General features: G+C 32.2%; 1 protein-coding gene and 1 pseudogene across 4 annotated transcripts in view; one reads left to right on the top strand and one right to left on the bottom strand.

Annotated features, from left to right (window-relative positions):
- The window catches only part of Dus2 (Dihydrouridine synthase 2), a 142162-nt gene that overhangs the window by 101702 nt on the left and 25934 nt on the right, over positions 1-14526 (top strand). For all 4 annotated transcript variants that reach the window (XM_085815216.1, XM_085815214.1, XM_085815215.1 and 1 more), the window contains one exon: positions 9171-9292. In XM_085815216.1, coding sequence (XP_085671342.1) covers positions 9171-9292 — 122 coding nt within the window. The remainder of the gene's footprint in view (positions 1-9170; positions 9293-14526) is intronic.
- On the bottom strand, positions 2897-3644 carry LOC146997607 (uncharacterized; annotated as a pseudogene).

Genomic DNA, 14526 nt, shown 5'->3' with positions numbered 1-14526 from the left:
ATTCAGCATTATGACAAAGTAATAATGCACACACATAAAAGTAAAATATTAATAAAAATGTAAAAAGCAAATTTCAAACATTTTTTTCAAATTGTAATATAAGAAGCAAGTTTCTTTGGAAAGTGCACATGCCTTCCTGATCTTGTCTCAGTTTGTGTCTTAGAGTTTGTTAGATTAGATTTATTTTCTTGACTTGTCTTTAAGTCTCTGTCTTGTTTCAGTTCAGGTAAATTAGTCTGAAAGCAAATAGGCCAATTTTCCTCCTTAATGGCAATTTTCCTCCAAATATCCTCCTTAATGGCTGTCCAGATACCAAGCAGAACAATTGGAAATGTTTCAGTCCAGCTATTGGTCTCATGATCCTTGAGAGGGGATTTTAAGTGGCAGTGGAATCATTCAGCAGTTCTATTTGACATTGGATGATAGTCTGTTGTCGTGATTCTGTTTGTTCCCAAAATACGAGTAAACTGTGCAAACATTGAAGATATCATTTGGGAACCTTGGTCTGTTGTTATCACTGATGGGCAGCCAAAGCGAGATATTCCTGAGTTGAAAATAGCTCTGCAAATAGTTTCCATTTTCATATTGCATATATGTGTGGCTTCAGGCCATCTGGAAAATCTGTCTATTAGAGTCAAAAGGTACATGTTACCTTCTGATGGTGGTAGCGTGCCAACAATATCCATATGGATTTGTGAAAAACATGCATCAGGAAGAGATTGTACCCAATGGTGCTTTAGTGTGTTAGGTGATTTTCAATCACTGGCAAGAATCACAGGATTTCACCCAATTTTCGATATGACGTAAATTAGTTTTGTAGTACCTGCAATTCCTGGATGTGATAGATTATGCAAATGTTTAAAGATGAGTCTTCAGAAGGAGTTTGGCACGAATGGACAAGAAGCATCAGTATCACACAGTGTCACAAAGAATATTACCATCGGAGTATTGGCATGGCTTGAATTCCAGCTTCAAAGATGATGCATAATAATGCATCATCTTTGAAGCTGGAATTTTAGTAGCTGGAATTTTAGTAGGTTTTTGTGCCTCTTCTCATGCTGTTGAGCTTCGGAAAATTTTTTAAGGTTTTTGTATCTCCGGCTCATGCTGTTGAGCTTTGGAAAATTTTTTAAAGTCCAAATAGAGATTTTATTTTGGAATCAAATTTTATTCTCGGAAGGGCGTCAGCAACAATGTTTTTAGAACCTTGCACATGCCTAATATCAAGAATGCTGAGAAATGAAATCTAAATGGTATAATTGCTGAGGTGAACATTTGTGAGGATACTGCTTAAAAAACGCATATTAACGGTTTTTGATCCATATAAATTTGAAAATTTCTGCCCTCTAACATGTGTCAGAATTTCTTAATTGCAGAATAAATTGAAAATAATTCCCTAATGTACGCGGAATATTTCATTTTTCTGACTTTTGTTCAGTTTCATAGAGAAAAATGCTATAGGTTCCCATGTTTTTCAGACAACTGCATAAGAGTGCCGCCTATTGTGATGTCTAAAGCATCTACCCAGATGCCTAACTGGGTACCGGGAATAGGATATCTCAAAAGGGTAGCCTGAGCAATGGCATTTTTGGCAGCAATAAAGACTTGTTCAGCATTTTCATTCCAATTTAACGGTGAGGATGATTTCTTAACACAAGGTTTCTTTTTATTGATATGTCTTTTAACAATTTTATTAAAGGAGAAAGAATATTTGCTGCTTTAGGTATGAAACATCTGTAAAAATTAAACATGCCTTAAAATCGGTGAAGCTGATTGAGAATGGTAGGTTGAGGGAAATCTAAAATACAATTGACTTTAGTCAGGAAGAGGTTCAATTCTGCTTTCACTAAGGTGAAAAGGCTAAGAAATCAATACATGTTTGATCAAAGGTGCATTTTGAAACATTTATGCAAAATCCATGTTTCTGAAGTTTTTAAAATAAAGCTTTCAAATGCCTGCATTATTCCTCAGCATCTTTAGAGGTTATGAGCAAGTCGTCGACAAAAGCATAAACACCTTCTAAATCTCGCGTGACTTTGTCTATAAAATGTTGAAAAGTCGCGGATGCATTACATAAACCGAATAGTGTGCATATGGAGGTTTTGTGAATGTCGGCGGGGCTGATTGGTATCTGATAATATGCCTTGATCAAGTCAACATAACTCAAAATTTTAGTTCTGTGCAATGAGACAGTAAAATCAGCTAAGCATGGAATAGGGTATTTATCTTTTATCGTTTGTGCATTCAATGCACAATAATCTCCTACAGGTCTCTATTCTAAAGTTCCCTTTTTAGGAACCATATGAAGTGGGCATGCATAACTGCTTCTTGACGGTCTTAAATGCCCTAGTTGCATCATAATTGGAAATTCTTGCTTTGCTATTTTTAAGTGATCTGGGGCTAATCGATGAGATTTCACAACCACAGATGGACCTTTATGATAATTTGAACAGTGTTGTGTGTAACAGGTTGGTTAGGATCTGGTAATTTAGTAATGGAACAAAATTCTTTTAAAATTTTGTGATAAGATGTATCACTGAAAACAGTTTTACTGAATAAATATCTGCATTTTCGCGTAGCCTACAGTCTGAAACTTCATTTTTAAATCTTTGAGACATTTGTTTTCCAAGAATGGGTGTACTAACATTTGCTATTTGAAAAGTCCAAGTAAACTATCATCTTAATTTGAAATCCAAAGAAAGTGTTTTTTTATCATAAACATGGATATTTAAAGAATTAGCAGTGAGAAGTGTTTGTTGGGGAGAGTTTCATTTTTGTGAATTGTTTGCCGGAAGTAAGGACACCTCAGAGTCGGTATCAAACAAGAATGAAAGGTTTGTTCTTCCATCACGAACAAACAGGCAACGTGAAATTTGAGGCAAAGAATAAGTTGCCTCTATTCTTTACTGGTTTTATTTCTCTTCCATGAACAAGGTTTAATACATTTGTTTGTCCACATTGTTTTCCAAAATGTCTATGATACTAGCAAACAGAATATTCTCTCCTTTTGGAATTGCTTCTTTCTTTATTGCTATCTCGAGAAAAGGAAATACGATCAATACGTGTGTTTAATTTAATTTTTCTGTTTCTTTAAACAGTTTATCCTCAATAGATTGATCGACTGTACGTGAAATGGTTTAAGTCCCAGGGGTTCGATTTACTTCTAAGGTTATGTCAACAATTTATGCAGCTTTGTATAAAGTTAAATCAGAAACCACTGCCAAAATAGACTGAACTGCTGAAGGGAAATGCTGATGGAATAATTCTAACATTAAGTTATTGGGAACATTTAAGGATTCCGCTCGGTGTTTCATATTTCTAAGCAAATCTGAAGGTTTTCGAGAGCCCAATTTCTCTCCAGATAATAACTGGTGAACTTCTTGCTGAGATGATTCTCTCGATCGGTTCATTAACTCAGTTTTAAACTTTGTATAAGGATTGGTTGGGTCTGGTTTCATAAGTAAATCCCGAACTAATGGCTCAGTATCTGGAGGTAAATGAGTAACTATATAATTATATTTAGTAGTTGATTTTGTGATAGGTTTAAGGGTGGCAAGAGCAAATGTACTTTCACACATAACAAACCATAAAGTTGGGTCTGATTGGTTATAAACCTGAATTTGGATGGCATATACATCAGACATTGTGCAAGGTTTAAGCCAAAACGAAAGTAAAAATTCTACTACAGAAAATAAAATGCAAATGATAAGTAGAAAACAAAATGATAAAATGAACTATAATTGTTACTCATCTGTGATTCGGAGGATAAAAATGGATTTAATCCAAGTAAATAATTAATTTGCCTTCAAGAAATCAAAATGTACTTACTTTTATTTTGCATCATGGAATGGAATGTAGGATGAAATATACTTATAGAACATTCATAACTTTCAGCAGACATATTACACAGTAAAAATTTATTTTTATTTCGAAATTTCAAACATGCGTGCTACACTTCAAAAACACAGGTCCAGTGCTAATGGTTCAAGTCAAAATATTTCACGAAGGAATGAACTTAAAAATTGAGTGCATATATTTGACAGGTTGGTTAACCAAATTTAAAAATCACCATGGTATAAAGCATTTAAAAATTTCAGGTGAAAAAGCTTCAGTTGATACTGAAGTTACTTCAGTTGATAGTGAAGCTGCAGGACTATTTGCTGATCAATTCATCAAACTCATTTCTAGTGAAAAGTTATCTTCAGAACAAAATTACAGTGCTAATAAAACTGTTCTTTTCTGTGTACTGCGAAATACCTTGTCAACCTGTATAGAAAAGGTTCCAACTAATGTCAAAGATTCCAAATTGAGACTAACAATTTTAGCATGTGCAAATGCTGCAGGAATGCACAAACATAAATTTCATAATCGGAAAAAATACATGCATTTAAAGGAGTAAAGATTTTTCGTGTCATATATTGTGCAAATAAAAGAGTATGGATGACACTAGTGTTAATGAATAATTGATTAGAAAATCAGTTCATGCTCAAGGCTCGGTAACATTTGAATTCGGGTGGTTTACCTGATGACGCAACAATTGTCCTGACCATAGACAGCTATTCGGTTCATACTTCACTTAAAGTTTTAGTGAAGGATAATGTAGGCATAAGAATAATATGGCTACATTATCCTTTCCTCCAAATTGGACATTTATCATTCAGCCTATGGATACTGGAATAGTGCTCATGCAAAAATGCAAGTATAAAGTAGCATTTTTTAAATCCATGTTAAATTTCTTGAACAATGGCAAGATTATTGAAGAACTTTTGATATATTTTAGTGTAAAATATGTTATGTGTAGCATTGCAAGATCATGGAAGGTTGATCTCCAGATACTTTAAAAAACGCTTGGCATAATTTATGGCCAACTACCATGTTTCATGGTGATTATGATGCAAATGATAGCCATGAATTTCAAGGTTTTGGGATATTGCAAACCAAAAAAGGTGAAATTTTCCAATTAATGGATTTTGTAAAGAAATGTGGAGAAGCAGTAATAAATGAAGATAATATAACGGAAGTTTTTTATTGCAGTGACAATGCCCCAGTCATGAATCCATTAAGTAGACGCTGAAATCTGTAGTATGTTTCTAAATCCAGAAAATATTGCTACTGATAGGGAAGAAAGTTACAGAAAGATTATTGAAAATGAAAAAATTTCAATTGACAAGTTATCTGGAATTCTTGACACAGCAATTACAAGACTTGAGCAGTGGAGCTTTGTAACTAAACAAGAAATTACGTATGTCTATAGAATTAAAGAGAAAGAATTAGCACAAAAAACAAAGCAACTTAAAACAACTTACATTGAAAGAAATGTTTAATAAAATAAACAAACAAGGTACTTTTCCATTTCACCGGTGCAAATCTCGCCAAGCAGACTTTATTGGCGACAACATGCAATATACACATAAAAAATGTTAACAAATGTTAGTTCTAAGAATTTTTTATTTTGAAGGCATAAACATTTTAATATCGTTTAAAATTTTTTAAAATGCCAATAAATAAAGACAATAAATTTGTAAAAAGACAATTTAAGAATTTACTATGCTTTCATGATTCAATGGTTCATATCATGTGACCCCAAGTGATCTCATCTCACGTAAAGTACGTTACAAAAATCTGATTCTCTCAGTAATTATCTACATTAATTTCAAGTTAAATCTTAATTTGGAATATAAGTTTAAATGCAAGAATTATTTCAATTCGTACTAATAGCTTACTCAGAAATTATGTAAAACCGTAGTGCTTTACTTCGCTAGTGCATTCTCATTAGAATTGATGAATTTAACCCTTTGCCTTTTCTATATTTTCACCTTCGGATGAACGGTGTGATTGCATCGTAACTGACTTAATTACTGCGAACGGCCTTAGGGCATAAAATTGAACTATTTGGTAAAAATTCTATGTACTTGTATGCCAGTATTGAAAGAAACACTCAATCTGATAAGAAATAGCTGCAACTTGTTTTGAAAATTAGGCGTAAAAGGTTACCAGTGAGGATATTATGTTTGGCATGAAACGGAAAAATATCGCAAATAAATATTAAGCTCTCTTTTCTTTTCTTTTTTTTTCCTTCCCCCGCCCTTTTTTTTGTAATTTTGATTTATTTCATAAATCACGATTTCATATTTTTTATTTAATCATATCTACATGCCATCTTACTAGATTTAAACTGATAATCTAATATCCGGAAAAATCCAAGTCCGGATTTCGGAATTTGTACTGTATTTTTTAAATAAATCTCTTTTAAGCAAATAAACTAGTTTCTGCTCATCAGTTATTAATTTTGCGCAGAAGATTAAAAAAGACCCTAATAAAATTCTTCTTTTAGCATTTGTATTCTTTTATATATTATCTTTCCTGGATCCATACTAAGTGGTAAAGTATTATATACATATATATATATACTGTCTGGGTTCATTTATTTAGATAAAGTAAGCAAGAGCTATCTGTTAAATGGGAAGATGCCTTTATAAAGGATTTTCTAAGAGAAATTGGCTCATGAAGTATATTATCTTGCATTTCTTATTTGTTTTTCAATTATAATATATTTCCTTAGCATCTTCAGCACTAAGAGCCCGTGATTTGATTTTTGAGTCAGATGCAGTTTTGATAAGTAATGCTTTCACAGGTATAGATAGGCATATGGTGCTAATTTTTGATGGTCAGCAATTAATTTGCTCTTACAAATGGCAATTAAATAAAATAGCATTTTGTTTTGAATTATGTATGTATTTTATTTATGTATGGCATTAACCATACTCATCACCTAGGATGCCGACAATGCTGTAGCCATGCCTGTTTATCACCAGCTATTATATTTCATGGTAATGATATAACTGCAAATTTGAAGTTTTAAATTAATACAGTTTGTGAAGAATAGCAAAATTAAAATGGTATAACTGAAGTCTTGCATTACCAATGGAAGGGCCCTTGTCATTAATCAGTTAACAAATGTCAAAATTGGAAAGCCTCCCAAAAAATAAATAAACTGTGATTAAGAGGGAAAGCATAGTTACATCATTAAGGAAACCAAATTAAACTGATAACACCTGGTGCTGATAAAATAGGACTCTCGGAAAAAAAAAAAAAAAAAAGAAGAAGAAGAAGAAGAAAACTTGTGTAGAGGCTTTTATTGAAAAGAAATGAAAAAATTTCACATGTGTTGAATATGTAAAGAAAAGCTAAATGGAGATGATATAGTGTAAGTCTTCACTGCATTGACAATGCTCCACTCATTGATCAGTTAACTAAGAGTGAAACCTGTAGTATGGTTTTTAAATCTGGAAAATATCACCACTGCTTATGAAGAAACTGACAGAGTATTTGTTAAGAATAAAAAGATTTCAAGTTGCTTATTGGGAATCATGGCACTAATAGTACTTGAACAATGAAGTGTGCAACTTTATAAGAAATTATGTCTCTTTATAAAATTAAGAGCATTAACACATATAATGGAAATTGTTTAAGAAACTTAAATAGAAAAAAAAATTACTGAAACAAAACAACTGTTAGCATGAATTTTTTGGGGGAAGGTATGTATTTATGTATGTATATGTGAATTTTGATTCTCTTAAGGTCATAATTGTGTCATCATTTCACAAACAGCCTTTCATATTTTTTATTTTATGATTTTTCCATGCAATCTTACTAGATTTGAATTGATGATCTAAAATTCAGAATTGCCGAAGTCCCAGTGATTCCAGTTTGTACTGTATTATTTTTCACCGTAATCCTTCCAAAGCTTAGTTCACTCTGTCCATAATTTTTCAAACATTTGAATTCTCTCGTAGAAGCGATTTTTTTCAGACTTTTTAAAACATACATTTACAGCTTCAATTAACTCTTCATTTAATAAAAATCGCTTTTCAGTCAGGAATATTTTAATCTCTATGAACAAATAAAAATCTAGGAAGCCAAATAAGGTAATACAGAGGATGTTAAAATTTCTGAGCTTTCTTAATTGATCACTTTTTTTTATGATTATACTTAACCCTTTGACGCACGGTGGTTGCACCCTGAAACCATCAATTTTCTAATTTTTTTCTCCTCTTCCTTCCGAAATTTTTGAGTAAAAATCAATTGTTTACTGATCTTTTACGTCTAAATAACACAAAACGACTGCAGAATGATACATGTTTTAGGTCTTAGTGCTTTAAATCGAATGTCTTTTAAAATTGGTTTTGAATGTGACAAAATAACTTCCTTTTGTTAATATAAACAACTTTAAATTTCAAAAGTTATTCATCACACATCATGATTTCTATCACAAACACTAAAAAAATAGCAATAATTAAACTGCATATATAAAAAAAACCCTCTATGTGTATGGCATTTGCTTTGTGGTTTCAGGGCGCGACCACTACACCACTAGAGCATTGTGTCACGATGCTCTAGAGGCTCAGTGGTCGTGCCTTGAAACCACTGCTCTTCACTTAAGTCCTAGTTTCCATGCAAAATGCAAATTACTTGTTCATGTGAGATGACCACAGCTTCTTTAATTTTAGACACTCCTCTTAAAAATTTTAAAAAATTTAGCAAAGATTCAGGCTTTAATGCACTTTTTTTAACCCAAGGAAAACTCATCATGCTGAAAGCTTTTTAATCCCTATTCTTCATGCAAAATGTGAATTACTTGTCATGTGAGATGCCTATAGCTTCTTCAATTTCAGGCACTCTTTTTAAGTGAAATCGCATCAGAGACTTTGCATGGTTTTCAATAAAATGTTCCATAGATAAGAATAGCATCCAATTTAGATTTGTGTTCTATTGCAGTTCCCCCCCCCCCAAATGGTTAAATTTTATGGCTGCTCAGACATTGTTTATATCCATATCTGAAAACCTGCAAAGCTATCTTAATAAAATGTATGTTAAAGTCAATCAACTTGAAATTTGCTTTCACATCATATGAAAATTTTACTAATGGAAAGACGTTAAAAACAAAAACAAAAACAAAAAGTTTGGTGGGGGAGAATAATAGAATTTCCAGAAACTTTTCAATCTTATGAATTTTAAATGTTACTTATAGTGTAGGTGCCCGTAAATACTTTTGAATGTTAGTTATTTGAGTATGTATTGATTGTTTTAAAATTTTTAAAATACTGCTTTTTGTTAAAAAATGTGTTCTATTAAGTTTTCTTTTTATATATATATATTCACTTTTACAGGCTGTTGATTATGATAATAATGTTTGGAACACAAAGTATTGTATTCAGCAAATGTTAGGTTCCCTTCAAGAAACAGAGAAAGGAAAAATATTACTTAGTGCTCAACAAATGGAAGTTATATGGTAAAATGCATTTTTATTTATTTAGTATTTTTAATGCAAATAATTTTAAAAAGAAAATATTTTATGAGGAGGAATGCTGGGCATTTAAGATATTATCATACATGAGGGAATTGCTGAATTTTAAATTATTATAAATTTTTATAAGGTTGAATAATAATTTATTTAAAATTAATATAGTTTATTTTATTACTTCTACACATAGAGAAACTCTGGTTAATGCAAATTCATTATTTGCAATAATCACTAAACATAATTGAAATGAAAATATTTTATGCTTTAAAAGGGAGATTAATTAGTAGTGTGAGTTTTTTACCTTAGACAAAATATATTGCTTATAGTCTGCAATAATAAGTATATTTCAGTGTAGCAGTGTTGTGTTAGAAAACGAAAAAATAAAAACACTTAAGAGGTGCTAGTTGCAACATTCATTATATTCAATAAAATATTAATGCTGCTTGTTCTTAACAAGTTTAGAGATTAATCTATTTTTTACTAAGATTTATTAAACATCACATCGACTTCTCTGCATGGTAAAATTTACTTTTGTGCAAAAATTTCAATAAAAGTAAAAGAATAGTATCCCAATCAAATGTTTAGACACTGATTAAAAATTTAATTTAGATTAGTTTATATAATTCTCCCATTCTCAAAATTTGCTCTTACTAATAATTTAATTATAATTAAAATAATGGTTTTATTACTGTGCAAAGATTTTGCAGATGTTTTAAATATTATTTTTACAATTATTAAATATATCTCCAAGACTTCTTTCCCAGTTCCAGTAATAATTTTTCATGTTTAAAGAAGCTCAGTACTAAATTCTGGTAGAATTTGTGCAAAAATCCTATTCTAATGTAATCTTTTTTCAAGATCCAAACAGGGACTTTTTATTATTTCACAGTTATACTAGATCTCTGAAATGTCAGAAAAGTTATACAGTAGAAGTCCAGAAATCTGCAAAGCTTGAGACCAGAGATTGTGCGGATTTCAGGACAGAAAAGATAAATCATAATATTCAGACTCAAAGTGCAAAATAAATAAGGCATATTAGATACATTTAATTAAATTATTATATACATTATCGCAATAATTTATTATATGCATTAAATTATTATTACATATATAAAATGATTATATTATTCATTGTATTATATGTACACAGCATCTAGGTTTGCTGATTTTGCCTCATGCAAAGATTTCCGGTTTTGGATTCTGGTGTTAGAATCACTGTTGCTGTAAAACTTCAACAACTTTTCCTTATTTTTCCGTATATCATACACAATCATGTTGCAATTCCATACGATTCTGCTACAAACTGAGGAGTGAAACCTGCCTCCATCTTTTGCAGAATTTGCACTTTTTGCATTACCGTTAATGCAGCGTGTTTACGTTTTTCAACGTTGCAAGCAGTAAAATCATGAGTGCATTTCTTATCTGTCATTCTATTAAAAAGGGCTGAAATTTAAAATATTCTTAATTTATCCACAAAATATCCGGATAAAAAAAAGGCAGCAGTAAATAATCTCGTGAAATAACAAAGCTCAGAAAATATAACAATGTAAATCGTGAACTTGAAAGAAGAGTTGAGTGAATCGTCTGCTTTTTCACCTCTGTGCAGATTAGAGAGAAAATAACTTTTATCATGATGTCAATAATTTGGTATTTCCATAATGACTCATTATTATTTGGTAAGTATTTTTTCTTCGATATTTCATACTCAGTGTTGCGGTTTCCGGAACCTATAAACTGAATGTTTATATTTTGAGAGGCAACGTGGATTTCAAGTCGGCAGATTTTCGCTATTTGACTATAATTAATTACTGTTGTTTGCATCTATGAGCATTGAGATAAGCAGTTTCGATGCAGAACAATCCTTCTTTTCTAAACTTCAAAATGTACCATTTTCCCAAGAAAGTGTTTGTATATATGTGTTTATAATATAAGAAATCAAAATACCTTCTACATATATAGAGGAAATGAAATTCTAAATGAGGAGTATCCAGTAAATGAATTTTCCTGAAGGCTTTCACATAAAATAAGCATAATTTCATGGAAAGATTTATATCATCAAGTATAGCAATTGTTCTGTTGCTATTTCAACATTCTTCCTACCAGAATTTAAGATATTTAGCATACCATTTCACTGGGAGTGAGATAGGGATTACGGAGTTGCCAACTCTCCCGATTTTCAACCACTCTCCCGCCAACCCGATTTACAATATATTTCTCCCGACTTTTTCTTATTCTTATAATTTCTCACGATTTTTATGGAACTTAGATTAATACTTCATTATATGAACAAAAAAAAAGTGATTTTGGACGTCTGAAAGCAATTGAATTTTATCTAGATTATATCTAAAACAAAACCTTGCGAATCAGATGAGAATTTCTGCTTTGTGAGTGAGAGAATATACGTATCCAGAAACGTCGTTCTCCAGTTCTCCAATGGGCATCGAGCTCCACTGCGTGTCATCTGGCATATATTGGCCAATGAGCACAAAGCAAGCTCAAAGCTGTTAGTTGTATGTTCTTTAGTTAATTCGTTCATCTTGTCCTGAGTTGTGTGAGTACACGTGCCTTCGGGAAATAGTTTTAGAAATTATCATCTTTTGTTATGTCTGTGAGAAAGGTGAAATACTCGTGTACGTTTCAAAAATTGTACACAGTTGACTTTCCTTCCATTATTTCCTCAAGGAGATGTAATAAATTTGCGATGTGTACCGTCTGTCGTTGTGATTTTTCGATTTCGCGTGGTGGAAGGGCGGATGTTCTCAAACATGTGCGTACACAAAAACACAAAGACAACATGAGTTGTATTGAAAAAAACGAAAAATTAAATTTTTCTTCGGAAACAAAGGATCAAAAAGTTATTATTGCAGAATGTCTGTTCTCTGCCTTTTTACTGGAGCACAACCTGCCACTGAATGCATTGGATCACGCTGCAGCTTTATTTAGAAAAATGTTTCCCGATAGTGAAATCGCTAAGAAATATTCAAGTGCAAGGACCAAAACAGGTGCAATTGTTAAAGAAATGTGTTTGAAAAATAAATCTTTAGTTATTGATTGCATTAAAACAGCTCCGTCCTGCCTCTTTACGAATGGAAGCAATAATACTGATTCAAAACTGTATCCAATTGTTGTTTCTTTTTTTAATCCAGAGTCTTCAGAAATTAAGTGAAGTTTACTTTTTGTCCCCACTTTAGAAGGACATTCGACAGGTTTTAATATAGCACAGCTAATTGTTAAAACTTTAAAAGAAAATGCAGTCTCTCTGGATAATTTGCTTAGCACTTGGTGCCGATAATGCACCAGTAATAATAGGCTTGAAGACTGTTGTTGCAGGCATCTTAAGAAAAGAAAATTCAGATTTGCAAATTATGAGGTGCACCTGTCACCTCTTAAAATTAGCAGCTGAAAAAGGGGCAGCTTCTTTACCAATAAATGTGGATAAACACATTGTTGATATTTATTATTATCTTGAAAGGAGTTCTAAAAGGAAGGAAAAATTGAAACAGTTCCTACAGCTACATAACTAATATTAGTGATGACGCATTAGAAAAACTTTTATTAGCGAAAGCAGGCCTACATGGCAATTGCCATGAACAAAATTATGAAGTTTCTTTCTTAACAAAAGCAAAATCTGCCACTGTTCATAACATTTGTACGAAAACTGATTAAAGTATCTTTTTTTTTCCCCCCCTTAAACGATGCAAGTAATAAAAAGTTTTTTTGTGTGTAAAGTATTTTTATGTTGCTTGCATTTAAGAATTAGTAACTATTTAAAGTTAATTCGTTATTAAAAACTATATTTTTATCATTTAAAAAGTTTTTTTAACATTGTGAAAAATCTGATTTCTTAAAAAAGTCTCCTGATTTTTGAGTGTCATGGGTTGGAAAGTATGGGATTATATGGTAGAGTTTTTCCTGTGCATCTGTTAAGCGACAAACCACATGAAGTTAAACGTTGATATGCAACAAGACAATGCCTGCACTGTCTTTTATATGTTAAATAACTTGTCATTGTTTATACGGTGTTTTACAATAACAATCAGTGTTCATGCTTGTCACTTCTGGCCAAGATCTCAATGTGTCTCTCCCAGAACATCATGAGGACCATTTTCTGCTCCAATATGACCTGCTTGAATTTGGTCTTCATGGAGATTTACTACGACAGCAATTCATCACCTCCTTTTTTTTTCTGTGCAACTCAAAATTTCATCACCAGTAATTATGTAAGCCAGGAATTTGTCTCTGCCTTCATGTTACTGCTGTAGAAATATCAATACTGAACCCATAAACTTCGTTTTATGTTTAGATGCCAGTTGCATCGTAACACACCTTGTGACAGTTTCCAGAAGAGAGTGCTTCGTAGCAATTTTTTGCAACCAGGAGCAAAGAACTGCGGGAAATAGCTGCAGATTTCTATAAGCATGAAGCGACTCATGCATCATTGCATTTTCATAACTAGTTTATCTGTAATGACCAGTGGCTCCTTACTTTTAATGCATGTTTTATCAGCCTTCTGAAAATACTGATTGCAGAAATGTGCCATTTACTTGCTCATAACATTTGGCCCAGGCACCAGACAGAGCTTAAAATTACAAACACTTTCAAAAATTTTATCACAAACCAAACCTTGCAGTGGGGTCTTCAGTAAAATAAAAGCTGCAATCTTCAGCCATTGTAGTAATACTACTGTAAACAATTTGGAAATACAGTACAAAGTCCGTAATCCGGACGTCTATTGTCCGGAATGATCTATAATCAGGACCTCAAAGCCACAAACTTTTTTTTATGCATTACGCATGCGCGTTGGGAGGATGTATCTAGAGATACGATAAAAATTGCTTGCCATAATTTATGGCCAGCTACCATATTTCATGGTGAGGACGATGAAGATGATAGCCGCAAATTTGAAGGTTTTCCGACATCACAAACTAAAGGTGGAATTTTCCCGTTATTGGATTTTGTAAAAAAAATGTGGAGAAGCAGTAATAAATGAAGATGATATAAGAGAAGTTTTTCATTACGACGACAATGCCCCAATCATTAATTAATTAACGGATGGTAAAATCTGTAGTATGTTTCTAGATCAGAAAATACCACTTCCGATAGTGAAGGAAGTGACAGAGAGGAATGAAAAAATTTTGATTGACAAGTTAGTCGGTATTCTCGACACAGCAATTACAGGACTTGAACAGTGGAACTTTGTAACTGAACCAGAAATTATGTCT

Source organism: Stegodyphus dumicola, chromosome 4, assembly GCF_044657685.1.
Source record: "Stegodyphus dumicola isolate Sdum_Otavi_A_Nest chromosome 4, ASM4465768v1".
NCBI lineage: Eukaryota > Metazoa > Arthropoda > Arachnida > Araneae > Eresidae > Stegodyphus > Stegodyphus dumicola.
The sequence above is the reverse complement of the archived record's forward strand: the minus strand, read 5'-3'. Positions and strand labels throughout refer to the sequence as shown.